Below are 19,945 nucleotides of genomic sequence, written 5' to 3'. Positions count from 1 at the left end.
TCTTCGTGCGACTCTTTTAAAACTAAACTCTCTCATGTTATAATGGGTAACAAGTGGAAACATAAAACCCCAGGTTATATTAAGGAGAAAAATACAAGGACGGTGAGAAAAAAAGTACTCCAAGGAACACGTGCCTTATCATGTGCGTCTCGGCACATAAAACCTAATGTAAGAATGTCTTCTTGAAAATTAAATATTTAATTAGTTTGTAATCATAATGTAAGCATGTCTTCTAGTGAGAAGGAATTCCACCTATCAAGATTCTAATTAAACCTACCTATAAATCTACGGTTCTAACTTGATATTTCTCACCACACTTTCATTGCTCTTTTTTTTTTTGTTCTACAATATAATTAACGTAGTAGATCATACAGAGTGCTCTAATATTATTCTTCACATATCCATGGCTTCTTTTGCTTCTTTAGCAACCAAAATTTACTGTAACAAGATCCTTTCTGATAGGTTTGATCATGACAAAGATGAATCTTATTTTGGGAAGGTGAAAGTCAATGAAAAACCCAAGAAAAATTTAGACTTGAAATTGGTTACAAACGTAGCCAGCCAATTGCCCGTGATTGTTCTACCACCAGATGAAGTGGTCAAGAAGGAGAAGAAGCTCGCTGCATGGACTAGCGTTCGCCAAGAAAGATGGGAAGGAGAGCTCGTCGTAGAAGGCGATTTACCACTCTGGCTGGTACGTTGTTCAGTGTATATAAGCTAAATCCTAAATGCATAGAGTACTAACGTTTATTGTTTAGTTGCATGCATTTCTTCATTTTGTACGGGATGAGTAGTTTTTTTATTTATTTATTGAGTCGCTCCTCTCAAGAAAATATGAATCAAGTAGGAGTAATTTACAACTGATTGGAAACGAAGAAATCTAAATGAGAGTAAAGGTTTCAGTACTTATTCAGACAGTATGAACACTCTGTCAAGAAGCTAAGAATAATTAAATTCTTAGTCATCTTGTGATGATGATATCATGGTCCTCCTCTACAATAATAATTTTATTGGTAATTCCACGTCCAGCAAAGAATATTCTCTTGTTTCAAGATGATAAAGAATGTTATAGTATCACAGCGACAAGAATATTTAAGATCTGAGAAGATAAAAATTATCAACTTCTTTTCTTTATTTTTTTTACATTTGGAAAAATATTCTTTTGCTTCCTTTATTTGTCTTAATTGGTAGGCTAATTAGCAGATAAAGAGCCCGTTTGGATGGGCTTGTTGTAAGTAACTTTTAAGCCAAAAGCCATAAGTTACAAATTCTAGCTTTTGGCTTTTGACTTATTTTTGTCATTTTAGCTTAAAAACAAGTGTTTAAAAGCATTTTTTTACTTTATCCAAATACTACAAAATGACTTAAAACTATTTTGGCTTAAAATAAGCTAATCCAAACAGGCTTTCAACATGTCACGTTCCACGTCCAAATCCCAGCGTATAAAACTCTAAAATTATTTACTCATATATTTCTGTCAAAACGAACAAATAAATAAAAATAAAATTAATTACATGTTCTTGTCTATGTAGAATGGTACGTACCTGAGAAATGGCCCAGGACAATGGCACATAGGGAACTACAATTTCCGGCATCTTTTCGACGGCTACGCCACCTTAGTCCGTCTTCATTTCGAAAACGGACGGCTAATAATGGGTCACAGGCAAATCGAATCGGAGGCATACAAAGCAGCAAAACACAACAACAAAATTTGTTACAGAGAATTTTCCGAAGTACCTAAGCCAGACAATTTCCTATCCTACATTGGTGACATGGCCAAATTACTCTCCGGCGCGTCCCTAACCGATAACGCCAACACCGGAGTCGTTAAGCTCGGGGACGGCCGAGTCGTTTGCCTAACGGAGACAATAAAAGGATCGATAATAATTGATCCGGACACACTTGACACAATAGGGAAATTCGAGTTTAGTGACTCATTAGGTGGGTTGATACATTCGGCTCATCCAATTGTAACAGACAGTGAATTTTGGACGTTGATACCAGATTTGATTAACCCTGGATATTTGGTAGTGAGAATGGAACAAGGAACAAATGAGAGGAAGTATATAGGGAGAGTGAGTTGTAGAGGTGGACCTGCTCCAGGATGGGTCCATTCGTTCCCAGTGACGGAACATTACATTATTGTGCCGGAAATGCCACTAAGGTATTGTGCTCAAAATTTATTAAAGGCTGAACCCACACCACTTTACAAGTTTGAGTGGCACCCTCATTCTAAAGGTTTCATGCATGTAATGTGTAAAGCCAGTGGAAATATTGTAAGTCCTCTCACTTTAATTATTAGATTGAATATTATTATTTTTTTTGGGATATTTTATTTATTTTTGGAATTTATAAAGGTGGCAAGTGTGGAAGTGCCATTATTTGTGACATTCCACTTCATAAATGCATACGAGGAAAAAGATGAAGATGGCAGAGTTACTGCTGTTATTGCAGACTGCTGTGAACATAGCGCCGACACCACCATCCTTGACAAGCTCCGGCTTGAGAATCTTCGGTCATTCAACGGCGAGGACGTCTTGCCCGATGCTAGGTACAATTACACAAACTTGACAAAGGCTTTCAATTTTGTTGTTGATAGCATTTTATACAGAGAGTCAATGCTTTTCTAGAAAGTTTAACTTTTATACAGTGAATGGTGAATATTTTATCCAAGGTAAATATATGTAAACCGTCCATAAAATATATAACAACTTAGAAAATATTAAAACAGATAACTCGTTACAATATATTTAAACTACGTTAATATTGTAAAATTCTTCACACTATGCATTAGCGTACGTAAGTAAATCTTTTTCTATATAGACAAGTAAGGGTGTGCATAGGTACGGGTTAGTTTGGATTTTGCGATTGTCAAATCAAATTAATTGGGTCGGGTTATTAAATCTAAAGACCAAATCAAACCAATAAAACTCGGGTTTTTCAATCTCGGATTTTCTCAGATTTTCGCTAGGGGTGTACATAGGTCGGGTTGGTTCCGATTTTGCAAATACCAAACCAAACCAATTGTGTAGGGTAAATAAATCTAAAGACCAAACCAAACCAATAAAAGTCGGGTTTTTCAATCTCGGTTTCTTTCGGGTTATCGGGTTATTCTGATTTTTCGGGTTTTTTTCTGGTAAAATCTTCGTAGCACAAAATATATAATTTGTGCTCAAAATATTTCGTTAATCCTAGTAAGAGACAACTATATAAGGTATTTTTCAAGAAAATAATACAAAATATGAGATGTGTCATGGAATTATCCTAAAATATTCAACAACATAGACAATAAAATTATGCAATATAAATATTGCTAATTAAAAAGCCATAATAAAAATAAAAATAATCTAAAGTACTAAGCCATGCTAAAATAAGTAGACTAATAAGGGAATATTAATTACATGACTAAACGCTCAAGAAAAAATAAAAAATAGGTCAGGCATTTTTATCTAAATTATCGCAAAACAAAAAATAAATATTCAATACATTGTCGTCCGTAGTATCGAATTGAATGTCTTTTGTTAGCATTAGTATTGATTTGATTTTGGTTTGGGCTTTTGTTAGAATTATTTAAGTTACTAATATTAATAGCTACAAAACTTATTGGAACATTCAAAAGTTCTAAGTCCAACCTTGAAATAATACCTTAAAAGATAAAATTATGAAAAAGTCTAAGAAATATTTATAAATTACATCACAATAAGTATATTTATATATTAAATATATCTAAATTTTTTATATATGTAATGTCGGGTTGGTTGGTCTCGGTTTGACTTTCTTTAATTAATCCAAACCAAACCACTTATGGTCAGGGTATTTTTTTCCAACACCAAACCATAGTCAGGTTTTTTTCTCGGTTTGAACCGGATTATCGGGTTGGTGCGGTTTGTCGGTTTCCTTTGTACACCCCTAGTTTTCGGTTTATTCGGGGCTTTTCGGTTTTTTTCGGTAAAAACTTCGAAGCACAAAACATATAACTTGTGCCCAAAATATTTTTTTAATCCTAGTAGGATACAACTATATAAGGTATTATTCAAGAAAATAATAAAAAATATGAGATGTGTCATGGCATTATCCTAAAATATCCAACAATAAAAACAATGAAATTATGTAATATAAATATTGCTAATTAAAATGCCATAATAAAAATAAACATAATCTGAAAGTACTAAGTCATGCTAAAATAAGTAGACTAATAAGGGAGTATTAATTACATGACTAAACGCTAAGAAAAAATAAAAATAGGTTATGCATTTTTATCTAAATTATTGCAAAACAAAAAATAGATATTCAATACATTGTCGTTCGTAGTATCGAATTGAATGTCTTTTGTTAGAATTAGTATTAATTTGATTTTGGTTTGGGCTTTTGTTAACTTATTGGAACATTCAAAAGTTCTAAGTCTAACCTTGAAATAATACCTAAAAAGATATGAAAAAGTCTAAGAAATATTTATAAATTACATCACAATAAGTATATTTATATAAGTATATCTAAACTTTTTATACATGTAATGTCGGGTTGGTTGGTTTCGATTTGACTTTCTAAACCAAACCAATTATGGTCGGTTTTTTTTTTTTTAACACCAAATCAAATCAAACCAAACCAAACCATAATCAGTTTTTTTTCTCGATTTGACTTGGATTATCGGGTTGGTGCGGTTTGTCAGGTTTCTTTTGTACGCTCCTATAGACAAGCAGAGCATGTCGTCTACTTGGGTCAAACAAGGAAGAAAGACGTCTTGAAAACCACCCTAATCTTAATCTACTAGAGTACTTAGTTTAATTTGCATGCATGGATAGCAACCATTTTGAATTTAAACTATCGTACAAAGTCAAACATCCTAAAATCCAAGAAGGGTCTAAGGGAAAGGGAATTTCATTGTTGTTTTCTCATGTAAAATCCAAGTTCCGGTGATGTCAAGAGGACTATCTTGACTCTTTCCTTTTTTTAACTTTGAACGTAAAAATGGACTGTATTGTCCTGTTCTCTGGAACAAAAGTTTTGGAACTTTGAAGATACCATATTCTTTTGCACGTCTAGGTTTATTTATATTTGTAATTCAGAAACTCAATTTGAACCTTATTCGCGAAGATGATTGATGGACATCTTAAATATAAACCTCACCACTGAGGGGTATGTTAGGATAATTGAAATCTCTCCACTCTAGCCTAAAAGTTCAGGCTCGATTCTTGAATATGAAAAACCTTTTGGTATGTAGTGTTGTATGCTCTTACTGGATTTACTGACACGAATCCAAATTAGCCGAACCAGCGGAATCAAATACAAGCAGGATGGCTGACCAAAAGGAAAATATTTATAAAAAAAAAAAAAAAAATCATTACTATGTTTCCAAATGCACCAAGGGTGTTCTTGACTAATGGTGTTTATTGACAGGGTTGGGAGATTCAGAATAGCATTAGATGGGAGTCCATATGGAGAGTTAGAAGCAGCATTGGACCCAAATGAACATGGGAGAGGCATGGATATGTGTAGCTTTAATCCTTGTTATTTAGGCAAGAAATATAGATATGCTTATGCTTGTGGTGCTAAGAGACCTTGTAATTTCCCCAACACTCTTACAAAGGTCACTTCATTCTCTTCTTTTCTCCACTAGTAGTGCTTACAACTGTTAATTTTTTATCTATTAACTGATTTCAATGATTCAAAATATTTTGCAGATTGACTTGTTTGAGAAAAAGGCCAAGAATTGGTACGATGAGGGTGCTGTGCCTTCAGAACCATTCTTTGTGGCTCGACCTGGTGCAACCGAGGAAGACGACGGTAATTATTTATCAATACATCTATTTATAATAAACCCAAACCCAATGTGGTTCAGCATTTTCCTCTAGATCCCGCACATAGCGAGAGCTTTATGAAAGTGAATACTATAGTATAAAACGACAAAAAAAAAAAAAAAAAAAAAAAACAGAACAGAACAGTCAATTGAATTGCAACATATATATTAACAAGGCATAATATTGTGGAAATATGCAGGAGTTGTAATCTCAATGATCAGTGACAAAAATGGAGAAGGTTATGCTCTAATACTGGATGGATCCACATTTGAAGAAATTGCAAGAGCAAAATTTCCTTATGGTCTTCCCTATGGACTGCATGGTTGCTGGGTTCCAAAGAAATAGAAACATGATAGCCAAAATACACCTTACAAGTCATATAATAAGATATTACATTTTCCAGCTCTTGAATTGCTAATGTAGTATTTTGTGCACACTAATTATATTATATACATGAATACTATGATTGCATATATATTCTCTGCAATGATCATTTATCAGTAATACACATATGAACCTTTGATTAAGACATCAAGATTCAACAAGGAAAGGAAAAGCTTTTACTGTGTCTTTTGATATTGTGGAGTTGCAATCACTTGTGTCATTTTATCAATTCAAACTAACATCATAATCCACTATGCCAGCATCGGTTCAAGTCGTTTTCCAAAATAAAAGTAATAAAACCTGACATCTTAATGCACTAAACCAGAAGCTTCAATATTTACATTTTAAATGCACATAGGGAAATTCATCTCTAGAAACAAGTTCCTAAAAGGGAGATTCAGTAACACATGAAATATGAATCAAATGTTAATAATATACTTCTGCAGCAGAAATTGGAAAATTGGATATGAGATTCATCATACTGATACAGAGAGAGAGAGAGAGCTACAGGATATATTATTGGCAATGACTTCAGACTTCAGATGATCTCTTTCAAGGGACAGTTGTAACATGGCGAAGCACATCCATTTTACTGATAAAAGGAATAAAGGGGGAACAAAGACTGTAACATATTTTTTGGGTTAACACGTATAAAAAATGGAATCTACAGATTCATTCTATCATTTAAAAGATCAAAACCCTATGAGAAATTCGGGCCAAACCATGGTATGAGTTCCTAAGCTGAGAAAATGGGCATATTCTTTGTGGAAGTAAGATTGATAGGGTGACAAAGGCTTAGATTTGCTCATGACTCCAGGATTCTACAGTTCCGAATATATGTTGCTATCACTCATCAACAGCCTCAACAACCAGTTGTTAGGCGCAGCCACTGTTAAGTGGCAAATAAGCTAATACTTCTGATCTGTGTACACAGCATCAACATCATCAAGTTCAAGTAATTTAGACATGAGTTCTTTGTTCAAGTCCATAGCCTCATCATCTACCTGCAGCCGAAAACAAAAGTAATAACTACAACAAGCAGAAATATCTACTGTAATAATTGAAAAGATAAAATTCAGCTTTTCAGCGCATATAATGATTGCTTTCTTTTTTGATACCCATCAAAGGATTTTTCTTAGCACTCTATCATACACCTTCTGTAGGCTAAAGTATTGTGTATGTCTCCCTCTTCCTCTCCCTATAAATTTTCAACGATCTTCTTCGCAAAAATACAACCTCTATTCAGTGTTGTCAAAGGCGCGCTTAAAGCGCGCTTAAGCCCTGAAGCGAGGCTCAAAACATGTTGAGCGCTTCGCCTCGTTTTGTGGGCGCTTTAGTGTCGCATCAAAGCTCTAAGGCATACTTTTCCTTGCCAATGAGTGTAATCCAGAAAAGGCGACCTTAAACAATTGAAATTTCACTTTACCGTGAATTTTTTTCAATATCTTTGTCCATATATTTGTTATTCATGCTTATAATGATTAGTCTTGGACTACATGCATATTTTTACTTTTTCTCGCGTTGCGCCTTTTTTCATTAAAGCGCACGCTTTATTTACGCTTTGCGCTTAAAGCCCCAACGGACCTTAGAGCTTTTTTGCGCTTTTCGCCTTTGATAACACTGCCTCTATTGTAGATCTACCGAGCACAAATCCACAGCCGTTCATTGTCATTCTTGTAATTTCTCTATGTCTATGCTCTTTCATTCGTTCCCAAGGTTTCATTGTATGACTCATAAGTTTACCGCCACGATAGTTTGTAAAACTTTAAATATCTCCTCATTGTTTATATTGGGATCATGTATTCTTTCTCCACTCAGTTGCCATCTTTCCACTCTCTAATACAATGTTGAATAGTTTGGTAAGTCGTACTACTCCAACCTCTCCAACAGTTTTTTAATAAAAGTGAAAAGCGCAAAAAATAAAAGAGGTGCGTGGGGCATGAAGCAAAAAGGGATAAGTGAAAAGTGAACGCTTCTTTGAAGTGAAGCACACCGTCTACCGAAAATAAAAACTTGCCAAACATATTTGGAACTTGTACTTATGATAATCATATTGCAACAAAAACTACTAATTGTAGCATTTTATATACCATAATGACGATATTAGTCCAACTCAAAGTAAGCATGATAAAAGATATATCTTCAACAAGGCCATGAAAAGATAACTCAAGTCACAAAATTAATTTTTTTATTTTCAATTAACCAACCATAAAAAGAATTAATTTGCAGCATACAATTTCATATTTGATTACTTTAGTAACTGTAACAAGAGAGCAGTAGCTAGAAGCAAAAGAGAAGCCTAGAATAAAAAGTAGAAGAGGAAGAAGACTCACATATTAGAAGGAAAAAAGAATCATTAGTTTGAAAGAACAAAAAAGAAAAAGGCAAATAAGAAAAAGATTTTAACAAAAAGCATAAGTTGTAGAAAATAGACGTTATAAACTCGAGAAGGAGAAGAGAAAGACAAGAACAACAAATACGGCATTAAAGCGTTAAAAACTTACCCGCACCGGGTGTTTACACCAATCCAATAACTAAATGACAATTGTCACTTAATCTAACTATAACTATTAGTGCTTAATCATAGTTAACTTTCATTATTTTTGCACATAATCTAAATTAATAATTAAATATACCTAATAATCTAGCTAGCTATTCCGATGGTGTGTCTTTGTTCTTTAATTGGGCAATGCTTTTGAAATTCTAGATTATCTCCTATAGACTACACTTGGTGTAAACACACGGTGCAGGTAAGTATTTACCTTATGTGGAGATCAGTCATAGTACTCAAAACTGCAAAATATCATTAATCCCTTCGCCCCACCCTCTCACGAGATTGATTTGAGTTATCAGAAATAGAAAGCTATATGATGCAGATGTCTTATAGCCACCGCTGCATAAACTCGTGGACTATTTCTATGATTATACTTACAAAAGGTCACTATTCACACATCAGCTATTAAATTCCTCTTGTAAAATTTCATGGTAACAATACTATTTCCCTCTTAAAATATTAACAAGCGCTACAAAATTAGAAGAATAAAATTCTGATACGCTGTACTTACGGACCTCAATTGGAGTTATAGGAAGTAGCTCAGATCCGTTGTCAGGTTCAAATTTTATTCCTTCCTCTTGTAGCTTTGATAATATCACTGGATAGTTCTCCGCTGAAGACACGACTTTGTAAACCCTACTAAAGTCCAAAAAAAAAAATGAATAGTCAAATGCAGTGATATTAGTCCATCGGATGGACTCCATCCAGTGTGACATTAGTCATTCTCACACAAGAGAGGGTTGCGCTGTGCTGAGACTCCTCCACTGCCAACCAAGAGGTTGGGAGTTAGAGGGGGGGTTGGAACGACCACTATTGGCCCCTGGGGAGAAAGGGTGTTGGGGTGAGGGTTACCAGTTGAAAAGAATTCATCAGCAACGATGAAATTGCAGTTGAAATAAAGTAGGTACGCCAACGCAAGGCAACAGTAGACTTGGCAATAAACAAAAGTAAAGAGTTACCGGAATTTAATATCAGCACTGAAAGAGAATCAACTCATGAACAAAAAGTCTTAACAAGGTTTCTTTAGCAATAACAACATATATGCCTGAAAGAACCATAAGAGCAGAATCTGGTCCAGTTCCACGAAAGGAAAGAGCAGTAGGGTATATTGTTTTCGATTGCAAGTCTTGCATTTCTCATTTCTAAAGCTTTTTGGTTAAAATCATCATCTGTTTTTCAGTTTCTGGTACAATGATTTAAACATTGCATCATGAAGTATGCTAAATGTCAGTGTCTCAATCAAAAAAGAAAGAATCCAGAGCTCAACAAGTTTCTCTCTTTTAAAAAAACGGCACAATAAATCTGAAATTTCCCCAAAAGGCTATTTCAGCTAAACTCTTGCACATTTTTCAAATTGGCTCACATTTCTAACCTTTTCAGCAAAAGCATTATTTCTACTGCAATTAAAGGAAATTATTTGAGTTTTTGATACAAAGTTTTCTCCATGATTGATATGAAGTATGCTAAATGTCAGTGTCTCAATCAAAAAAGAAAGAATCCAGAGCTCAACAAGTTTCTCTCTTTTAAAAAAACGGCACAATAAATCTGAAATTTCCCCAAAAGGCTATTTCAGCTAAACTCTTGCACATTTTTCAAATTGGCTCACATTTCTAACCTTTTCAGCAAAAGCATTATTTCTACTGCAATTAAAGGAAATTATTTGAGTTTTTGATACAAAGTTTTCTCCATGATTNTATATATATATATAATTTTTATTTTTTAATAGTGTCCGGGCCAGCAACAGGTACCAAGCAACAGGTATACACGGGATACCTGCCACCTCCAACCAGCAACAGGTACCAAGTAACTCTATCCACCAAGGCTTGGATAGATGGAAAGAAATCACCTAGTATTATATATATATATATATATATATATATATATATATATACATATATATATATATATAGAGAGAGAGAGAGAGGGGTAAATGTGGTGTCTGTCTGGGCCAGCTTGCGTACACCTCGACTAATTACACGGGGTACCTGCCACCTACCACCAGCAACAGGTACCAAGTAACTCCATCTACCAAGGCTTGGACAGATGGAAAAAATCACCTAGTATTAAATAACATAATTCTGCAATATCAAGATATATACCTTTTTGGTTCTGGATATTGTCCTAAAGAATATCAAGAAAACCTTTGAAACTAAGAAAGCAAAGTCCGGATAGGTTATATGATGAATGAGGCTGAACAAACCTTCTCAATGATTGATCTACAAATAATTGAAGTGGAGCAGCTATTCTGTCCCTTAAACTACAAATTACTTTGTTCATGAAATATTGCGTAAGAGAAGCCTCAATAAAGATACAAGGGCAAAGAATTACAAACCTTTCAGATGAATTTGCTTCTGTATCATAGTCATCCATTGAAGGTTCAATTATATCTTCAGCACCAGCATCTAAAGCAATTGTTAGGAGCTGGTCCCGGTCGACATCAGTGACTTTTACATTAGCAACCCGAGCGCGTCGGAACTTGAACATAATGGATCCTGAATCTGCCATCTTCCCACCACAGTCCTTCACCACCTCTCGAACTGCTGCCACTGACCTGTTTACTTTATCTGTTAAGACCTCAACGATGATACCAACTCCACCATAACCATATACCTGAGTATACAGCAGGGGTTCAAAGTTCATTAAATTGCAATAATCAAGAGAGTAGCAAAAAGGTGATGTGTAAACATGGTTGATTATTAGATAACAAATGCATGTAAGTTTAAATGTCTCAATACCTCATAGATCTTCTCGATAAAAGCTTCCTGACCCTTTTCTGAAGCTCTCTTAATATTGCGCTCAACAATGTCTTTGGGTATATCAAGCTCCTTAACTTTCTCAATGAGAGCAGCGAGAGCCGTATTAGATATTGGACTGGGACCACCTTTCTTAACCCTGGTCATTCAGGAAACAGTACTCATTTCCACCAGTTAATCATAACAGTCAGAGAAATAGACGTCAGGACATTGGTTCCATTTGGGACCTTAAGACCTCAAAGAGAAGAAGGGTATCTTCCATTCATTTCAAGCTTGATTAGAAGAATAACTAGTTTTTCTGTTCCATAACTTACGCAGAAACAACTTCCTTCCCGATTTTTGAGTACAACTTTGCCTTCTTAAGATCCTGAGCAGTCTGCACATAAGAAACCAGTGTTATCAAAGGCGAAAAGCGCAAAAAAGCTCTAAGGTCCGTTGGGGCTTTAAGCGCAAAGCGCAAATAAAGCGTGCGCTTTAATGAAAAAAGGCGCAACGGGAGAAAAAGTAAAAATATGCATGTAGTCCAAGACTAATCATTATAAGCATGAATAACAAATATATGGACAAAGATATTGAAAAAAATTCACGGTAAAGTGAAATTTCAATTGTTTAAGGTCGCCTTTTCTGGATTACACTCATTGGCAAGGAAAAGTATGCCTTAGAGCTTTGATGCGACACTAAAGCGCCCACAAAACGAGGCGAAGCGCTCAACATGTTTTGAGCCTCGCTTCAGGGCTTAAGCGCGCTTTAAGCGCGCCTTTGACAACCTGTAAGAAACATTGACTTAAACCAATATCCATAACACTAGTACTGCGCTAATCCAAACCCTGTTGCAGGACAATCATGTGAATTATAAAGATAAAACAGACTACATCGTTTACACATAAATATTGGCTACTTTATCCATTGTTGGACAATCTATCCTCATGAAATACGTCAACTTTTCTACTACTATAGTCAAATGAGGTCAAAATTGATCACAGAGACGTCAAAATCACACAAACAAACATTTCCTAGAATGCTGACACAACATAGAAATGGAATCATAAGGCTTCCACAGTACGAGCTACTTAATATTCTACATAGGTTTACCGAATACGGAGTATAAATTTCTGAACACATTAAAGTTAAGATAGCCCCAGAAAGTTACATATTTCATTAGCAAAACAATTTTCTTTGGCAGATGAAATCAAGTCGATCAGAAAAATTCAAATTTGAGTTAATTTCTCTAATCCCAATTCATTTAATTGGACAGAGGTAACATTATTTGTATCAAAGAATTAATAACTACAAATAAAAAAAAACAAATTAGAACTACATGATTTACATGTAAATAGCAAGAGAAGTTGTATACCTTTCTGCCAGCAATTTTGGAGGAGCGCCTGCCCATACAGAGAGGAGAAAAAGTCCAAATCTTTCTCACTGAATTGCAAGATTGAAGTTCCAAAGGCAAGACCCATGAAGAATAACATGAAGAAGATGAAATTTTCCCACTTAAGAATAAAGCACCTGCAAGAAAATAATCAAATCCTAGCTCATTCAAATAGAAAAACAAAACCCAAATCAACAAAAGCTATATATATTTGACTTTTGCTAGTATATACTTTTGAGAGTGCAAGAATGGTGGGGTTTAAGATAAACCCCATTAGAGAATCTGTAGAGTAATGAACTAAATGCTCGAACTGAAGATGACGAATACGCCATTAGTTTTCTTTTGCTATCACAATTTTCGTTCAGATTTTCAGGGGACACATCAACTCCTAATCAATCAGGATACGAGGATGCTGCAAAGGTTTCTTTTTCTTGAATAACCAGGCACAAAAATAGAGTTACTATTTTATATAGCAATCGTGTTAACCCCCTATAGTTTGTGAAATTACACATTCATACCTGGAAAAATAACTTCTTACTTTGGCCACTGGCTAAGAGGAACAAAATTTTACACATTAATTAAAGGAATTTTTATATTCCTATGCCACATAGGAAACCTTATTACCCTCAATATTTAAGGTTTGATTTAATTATACTTAGTATACCAAATTATCAATCCTATACCATACTTAATTAAGGGTCTAATTAATGGGCAGTTTTTACTCCTTAATTAAAGGTGTCCATATATCCCACGTTTTACTCCTTAATTAAAGGTGTCCGTTTTTCCCCTCCCCTTTCTTCCTCTTCTCCATTCCTTCTTCTTCTCAAAAAATACAGAGAAGGAAATTGCAATTTTGTTACGTACGAAATAGTAGGGCCCACGCTTTCATATTTCTTTTCGGATTCAAAATCATATTCTTATGCTTTTACGACATAGAGCTACTGCCTTTTTGGTATGTAAGCAAAAGCAATCTAGGGCTCTCAATTTTTCCGTTGGAGAAGAGAAGCATAAGCCCAGCCTCAGGCGTGTCAAATGTTGATGTCCATCTCAAAATTCTATACAATATTTACCTTCAAATCACCCCTGAAACTAATCAATCCCCTACCCCTTCTTCTGACTTTGATTCAAAGATTCAACTTTTAAAGACTAAGCTTCACCCTGAAACCTTAAATTGATTTGTAGTTTTTTTTTTGTAGAAATTTTGTAGGTGAAGAGAAAATTTTGTAGTCAACATTTTTTTTCAACATAAATTGTAGTATAAATATAGTAATTTTGTAGATACTCTTAAAAACAATACAACTTTATTCAATACTTAAACTGATTTGTAGTTTATTTGTAGTTTTTTTGAAGAAATTTTGTAGATGAAGAGAAAATTTTGTAGTCAACATTTTTTTTCAATATAGATTGTAGTTTAATTTTTGTGAGCGATCTTTTCAAAGAATTTCAAAATTCATCTTCAAATTAAAATGAAAAATTTTATGGCCAAACATTGATTTCGAAATAAAGTAAAAAAAAAAAAAAAAACTGAAAAAAAGTGCAAGTTTTTTATGGCCAAACGGGCTCTTAAGAGTCTTTTTTCTCATGGATAGAAGCATTTAAACTTAAGAACCTTTTTTTTGTATTGACAAATTTAAGAAAGGTTTTCAAATTCAAGTGCCATTTCATATGATTGTACTGTTTTTCAAAATTCACATTTTCTTAAGTTACACAACCCAATTAAAGAAAAGTACTAACCTACAGCTAAGTGAAAGTTTTGAGCTTTTTTAGTTCACCGAGATTTAAGCGAGGAAATACAGAAAATTAATTTAAAATAACTTTCGTAAGTATTATGTAAGTATTAAGTTTAAAGGAGTTGCGACAAAGATATTTTAGAGGTCTTTTGAAGCTTTAAGTGCAATGCAAATATAAAAATAAAGCACCAATTGTAACGAAGAAAGTCACAAATGAGGGAAAAAAGATTAAAAATTTATATAGGTAATTGAAGAATAATAACTATAAGAACAAATAACAATTAGATGGACAAAAGAATTGAAAAAAGCATACTTGTGTGATATAGATTGTTAGTAGTGAAAGACAATAGTAAGTGATAGCACGTGCCTTAATACCTGAACTGATGCACTACAACTGGGGGTGTTCGTGGTTCGATTTGGATCGATTTTTCCCTTAAAAGAAACCAAACCAAGTAAGTTGGTTTTTCAAATATTAGAATCAAACCAAACCAATTAAGTCGGTTTTTTCTCGATTCGGTTTATGTCGGGTTTTGTCGGGTTTTCGGTTTTTTCGGTTATTTGTCGATTTTTTCTTAAATTTAAGACATACACTAACAAACACATATTCCGGCGACCACATTTTCAACGTAACACTATCAAATCAATTGCCCTTTGAGAAATCTATTATTTACCAAGATATATTGATGATAATTGAACCAAATAGTGATGAATAATTTAAGGACTCAATTAAAAATATATTATTTTTAACACGAAATAGATTCTTACACTTAACAAAAGAAAATTACCAATCAAACTAGAATGTAAAGGTAAAGAACTATACTAAAAGTGTAAACTATTAACATTTACCATTAAATTTTTGAAACTTTGTATAAAAATATACATATATATAGGTGTAATAATAAATTTAAAATAGCTACTCCTATAGTCGGTTTGGTTCGATTTTTTTCTTATTAAAACCAAAACCAAACCAAATTTGATCGGTTTTTAAAATTCAAAACCAAAACCAAACCAAGAAGGTCGTTTTTTTGGTTGGTCTGGTTTGGTTTTCGGTTTTTCGGGTTTTTATGAACACCCTACAACTGTAATCACCTAACTTATGACTTAAGCGACCCTTTGAGTCATTGACAACATTAGGTTCATCTTAGATTCCACATTAGCAATAAGATTCAAAATGATAAAGAGAGTCTAACGTTGTTTCAGCGAACCAAATAGGAAAACAAAATATAGCTGAAAATAATTAAATGAGTAAATAAGCAAATAAAGCCGTTACCGATCTAACACAGAGCTGAAAATGTCTCCAAGAAATCAACAGAAGGTCATAATTGAGGGCCTCGAGACCCAGGGAGGACGAACCAGGGAAATAATGTAACAGTAGAAGTCAAGACTTCAACTGAATTTTGTGGACCATTACAACAACTATGCCACAACACCAACACCAAGCAAGCTGGAGTTGGCCATATGACTGTTGATACCATAATTTTAGCCTGACTCTATTTATTAGTAAATATGGATACATATCTGCCTTGGAAACAACAGCTACCGCTGCATCACGGTAGACACGCCCGATTTGCATTCTCTCCCATGGTGAATTCAGCTAGAAGATCTGATTACCAATAGAAAGCAACTTCGCCACCACCCCTACACACTTGGCGTAGCAACAGCTCTCCAAGTCCGACTATTTTGCAGTGCCCAATACTTGCATTTTCTCACGTACAGAACAATGTACTTGTTACTGGAGCAACAAGAATCAATTGTACAAATGCCGTGGTAATTCATGGAGTATATCATATTGTGGAAACCATTCCCTACACATTGGTGTGGCAATAGTTCTCAAGTCCGACTATTTTGCAGTGCCCAATACTTCCATTTTCCAGCGTAAAATATACTTGTTCCCAGGAGCAACAAGCAGTAATTAGCAAAACCCAGATTTTGCAAATATTGCTACTCCATTTCTCATTCATTCTTCAACAGTTGAAACCTGTCAAAATAGAGTCCATGTCAGCTTTGCATTTGCAACAAAAGCCCTTTGGAAATGTTCTACTGCATTTAATTCTAGGAACAGAAGAATGCAATCGACCTATTCCTCTGCAGAAAACGAAATAGAACTATGAGACTCACAAATATAAAAGTTGCAGAGCTTGGAAAAAGATACCAAAATATTAGTGGTATATCTTACTTGAATCAGTAGGCAACAAATATCAGGAAAAATCGAGAAACAATGACAAATACATTCTGTACAAGTTACACATAACATAACGATATTTCATGTCTTTAGAAACATCTATGTGTCATCTTATTTGAAAACGCCTATCAGGTATGAGCATGTGAACAGAAGTAAAGTGATCCTTTTTTTATATAATGATGGTGTCAGGGCCAGCTTGCGCAAGCCTCGACTATCCACGGATACCCGCTACCTCCCACCAGCACAGGTAACAAGTAACTCTGCCAACTACGGTTTAGGCAGATGGAAAGAAATCACAGAGTGATTTTGTCTTTGTTGGGTTGAATCCTAGTCTCAAAGGTTTGCACATACTTTATTGATTGATAGGCCAGACCCTAAGGGTGCGTTGCTCACAGTGTTTCAGTATGGCTGCGTCCTCTATTGGACCCTATGTCTTGATATAACCATACAATTCCCAATTCTTACCACCAGAAGATACTTTTTATGTGTTTGGTTTTCGGTGCATATAAATTTCCCATAATTTCTTTGACCTGTTACACCTAAAAGAAACTTTACATGTCATCATTCCCATAAGAGGTACACAGCACATGCTTCCTTATTTTAAATTTGAAAGGTTAAGGGCAAACCAAACTGCTTCTCCTTTCACACTGGACCAACTACAGGCTCATTTTGGAGTAAACTTCTCAAGAGGCCAACTAATTCATACAAAGTTGCCTGGCCAGTATCCCCTAATACATCCCTCCAAAGTGGTGAAGAGACTCTATGCAGTAAATGGAGAAATAGCTTGTGGCGGGTGGTTTGATAAACTCCTTACTTAAAAGACTGACGCTCAACCAAACCTCTTTGGAGTTGTTCTCTCAAATATGAGAGGACAGTTAGGTCTAAAATGAAACCAGCAACCACAATATCCGAGAGCTGACTAACAAGGATAAGAGAAAAAGAAAAAGGAGAACTCATGAACAGTTACCCAGACCACAAAGAAGCTTATGAAACATGGAAAAACTGCCCAGAACAGTTGCAAGTACAATCTTTTCAGGAAAGAGGTTTCAAGATATGCTTTTGTTGTGGCATTTGGAAAGTCAGATGATTTACACCCCTAAATAGTCTAGTAAAATGGGAAATTTTCCAAAGGTGTACATGATGTCATTCCCCCTTGATGTTCCACGAGATGAGCTTCACCAGCTTTCCAACAATTACAGAATATGGAGGATGGAATTGTGCATTCTGACATCGTCATGCATAACCCGGGATTAACAAGAAACCTATACTGAAGCATGGTTCATGATGCTGCAGACCGCTGATTTTTGTTTCCTTTTTCTACGAAAGAATTTCAACTGGTGTTCACAATAGGTTAGCTAAGAGAAACTATATCAGGCCACAAAGATTGGAAGTGGTCTTACTTTCAACAAAGGCCTTCATTTTTTGCTTACTTCCTCTTAAGGAAGAGATTCTTGAATTACCATATCTCCAAAATCTGCTATATGCGTTCTCCAAATTGAAATGTCTATGCATAATATTAAGCAGCACATGCCAATAGCACGGTATCTAAGTTCATTAAAAAGTACACACATTTGTTTTGCTACAAGGAACATTTCAGCAATAAATAATGGGAACTGGGCAGAAATTGCACCTGAAGTAATAACTGCTTAGAGGTACCAAGAAATGAGGGGACCCTGAAAACAGATCAATGCATATCAACTGAGATATTCAACTCCCGTTTCATCTGTTATTTCCAATCTATCCAACAGTGTTCTCTCATTATATTATCCTGCACTTCCATACGAACCCACATCCTCAATCTTCTATCAACCACAATGTATTCTAATGTCTGGCATCCTAGTACCAACTCTTCCAAATCATATCCGCTAAGCTTCTCACAACTAGTCAAAACGAGCTCTTTCAATGACCTATGTTTTGTCAAAGCACGAACGCCTTCACCAGTGACAAATTCACAGCCAGTTAAATTAAGAGCATTAAGATTCTTGCAACCTTCAGCTAGAGCAACAACAGTAGCATCAGATACATTAACAAGCCACGACAAGTTCAACCTCTTAAGAATCTCACTCGAAGCAATTGCCTCACCAGCAATATCAGTCACATTCGGTCCACATTCAGCCAAATCCAATTCCTCTAAGCAAGACATTTGCATCAAACTCAACACCCCGCGATCCGTAATCCTATCACATTCAGCAAGAATTAGTTTCTTCAAACTCATCCTAAGACACCCTTCTGCCAATGATTTCAAACCCTCATCTGATACTAACCAACAACCCTGTAAATTCAAGCTCTTCAAAGCGCATCTAGCATTTCCAATAACTCTAAGTGATTCATCACTAACCTTATCACCAAAACCTAAGTCTAAAGCTATCAACTTTGGCAAAAAGCTAACAAGAGAAACAACCCCAGCATCCACAACTCCACTTCTCTTCCTCAAATTAACGGTATTCAAACAAGAACAAATCTTTGCAATAAAACAAAGACCATTTTCATCAAAATCATCCAAGATTAAATTTTCATCCATTTCATCAAAAAATCTATTCTTTTTCTTGAAACTAAGGTTAAGAACTTGGATTCTTGGGCAATTTTCAGCCAAGATTTCAAGATGGGTATTTGTGATATGTTCGGATGATTCAAATTTGAGCAAATTAGGGAATCTTGGAAGGAAATTAAGGAGAAGATTGGGTTCAAAAACACGTACAGATGATCGAGTTAAGCCTTCAATTCTGAACCATTGCTTACAAACTTGAGAAATGGACTTTCTATAGGCAGGATCATGAATCCTATTGATTATCAGAGCTAATAAATCATCGCCCAGTTTTTCCATTGTCAATTGCCACAGTTCTTGTGGGGCTAATGTTTGTACTTGTATCTTCATTGTTCGTTGGCTCCTTTTCGATATTGTACCTGCTATTTTGGATAAATATCATTTTCCCCTTTTAATTAGATCACATTGTGCTTTGCACCCTCATAATTTTTTAAGTTGCATTTACCTCCCTCGTCAACTTCGTCCACCAAAAGAACATGAAATCTAGTTTTCTAATTCGGAAGAGTAGGGCCGCCTGTCCGGCGGATTGGACGAATATTTACATTTAACGGTTCGATTTATCTGTTATCAGCCTATAAATATAATAATCTGCTATTGGATCGGACTGTTAACGGACGGTTTATCGAT

General features: G+C 35.0%; 3 protein-coding genes across 4 annotated transcripts; 1 reads left to right on the top strand and 2 right to left on the bottom strand.

The window, feature by feature from the left end:
* The first annotated feature begins 259 nt into the window (after positions 1-259).
* On the top strand, positions 260-6,327 carry LOC109209147 (carotenoid cleavage dioxygenase 8 homolog B, chloroplastic). The gene is made up of 6 exons (XM_019372342.1): positions 260-694; positions 1,533-2,276; positions 2,358-2,551; positions 5,398-5,587; positions 5,682-5,784; positions 5,998-6,327. Exons 1-6 carry the CDS (start codon positions 404-406, stop codon positions 6,141-6,143), a joined length of 1,668 nt encoding a protein of 555 aa, XP_019227887.1. The 5' UTR covers positions 260-403; the 3' UTR covers positions 6,144-6,327.
* A 268-nt stretch (positions 6,328-6,595) lies between these two features.
* Positions 6,596-13,286, bottom strand: LOC109209148 (probable transcriptional regulatory protein At2g25830). 2 transcript variants are annotated; one of them, XM_019372343.1, is made up of 7 exons: positions 13,094-13,286; positions 12,844-12,998; positions 11,804-11,865; positions 11,472-11,628; positions 11,069-11,346; positions 9,252-9,375; positions 6,596-7,186 (listed from the first exon to the last, which is right to left on the bottom strand). In XM_019372343.1, exons 1-7 carry the CDS (start codon positions 13,191-13,193, stop codon positions 7,091-7,093), a joined length of 972 nt encoding a protein of 323 aa, XP_019227888.1. In that variant the 5' UTR covers positions 13,194-13,286; the 3' UTR covers positions 6,596-7,090. The 2 variants fall into 2 exon arrangements, with proteins under 2 accessions (XP_019227888.1, XP_019227890.1); XM_019372345.1 differs by having other exon boundaries at positions 9,252-9,372.
* Positions 13,287-15,800: 2,514 nt separating this feature from the next.
* Positions 15,801-19,655, bottom strand: LOC109209146 (F-box protein SKP2B-like). Its single transcript, XM_019372341.1, has 2 exons — positions 18,404-19,655; positions 15,801-16,569 (listed from the first exon to the last, which is right to left on the bottom strand). The coding sequence occupies exon 1, from the start codon at positions 19,646-19,648 to the stop codon at positions 18,500-18,502; it is 1,149 nt and encodes a 382-aa protein (XP_019227886.1). The 5' UTR covers positions 19,649-19,655; the 3' UTR covers positions 15,801-16,569; positions 18,404-18,499.
* Positions 19,656-19,945: the final 290 nt, after the last annotated feature.

This window comes from Nicotiana attenuata, unplaced genomic scaffold, assembly GCF_001879085.1.
Source record: "Nicotiana attenuata strain UT unplaced genomic scaffold, NIATTr2, whole genome shotgun sequence".
In the NCBI taxonomy this organism is placed as follows: domain Eukaryota; kingdom Viridiplantae; phylum Streptophyta; class Magnoliopsida; order Solanales; family Solanaceae; genus Nicotiana; species Nicotiana attenuata.
Note: the sequence above shows the minus strand (reverse complement) of the source record. Positions and strands in the feature narration are given on the sequence as shown.

Bases quoted from the DNA above. Each gene is read 5' to 3' on its own strand.
- LOC109209147 (XM_019372342.1), top strand. From the start codon at position 404: ATGGCTTCTTTTGCTTCTTTAGCAACCAAAATTTACTGTAACAAGATC. The intron at 2,277-2,357 runs GTAAGTCCTCTC...GAATTTATAAAG, and splicing joins GTAAAGCCAGTGGAAATATT to GTGGCAAGTGTGGAAGTGCC. The intron at 2,552-5,397 runs GTACAATTACAC...GTTTATTGACAG, and splicing joins GACGTCTTGCCCGATGCTAG to GGTTGGGAGATTCAGAATAG.
- LOC109209148 (XM_019372343.1), bottom strand. From the start codon at position 13,193: ATGGCGTATTCGTCATCTTCAGTTCGAGCATTTAGTTCATTACTCTAC. The intron at 11,347-11,471 runs GTATTGAGACAT...CTGTATACTCAG, and splicing joins TTATCGAGAAGATCTATGAG to GTATATGGTTATGGTGGAGT. The intron at 7,187-9,251 runs GTCCGTAAGTAC...TTTCGGCTGCAG, and splicing joins TTCCTATAACTCCAATTGAG to GTAGATGATGAGGCTATGGA.
- LOC109209146 (XM_019372341.1), bottom strand. From the start codon at position 19,648: ATGAAGATACAAGTACAAACATTAGCCCCACAAGAACTGTGGCAATTG.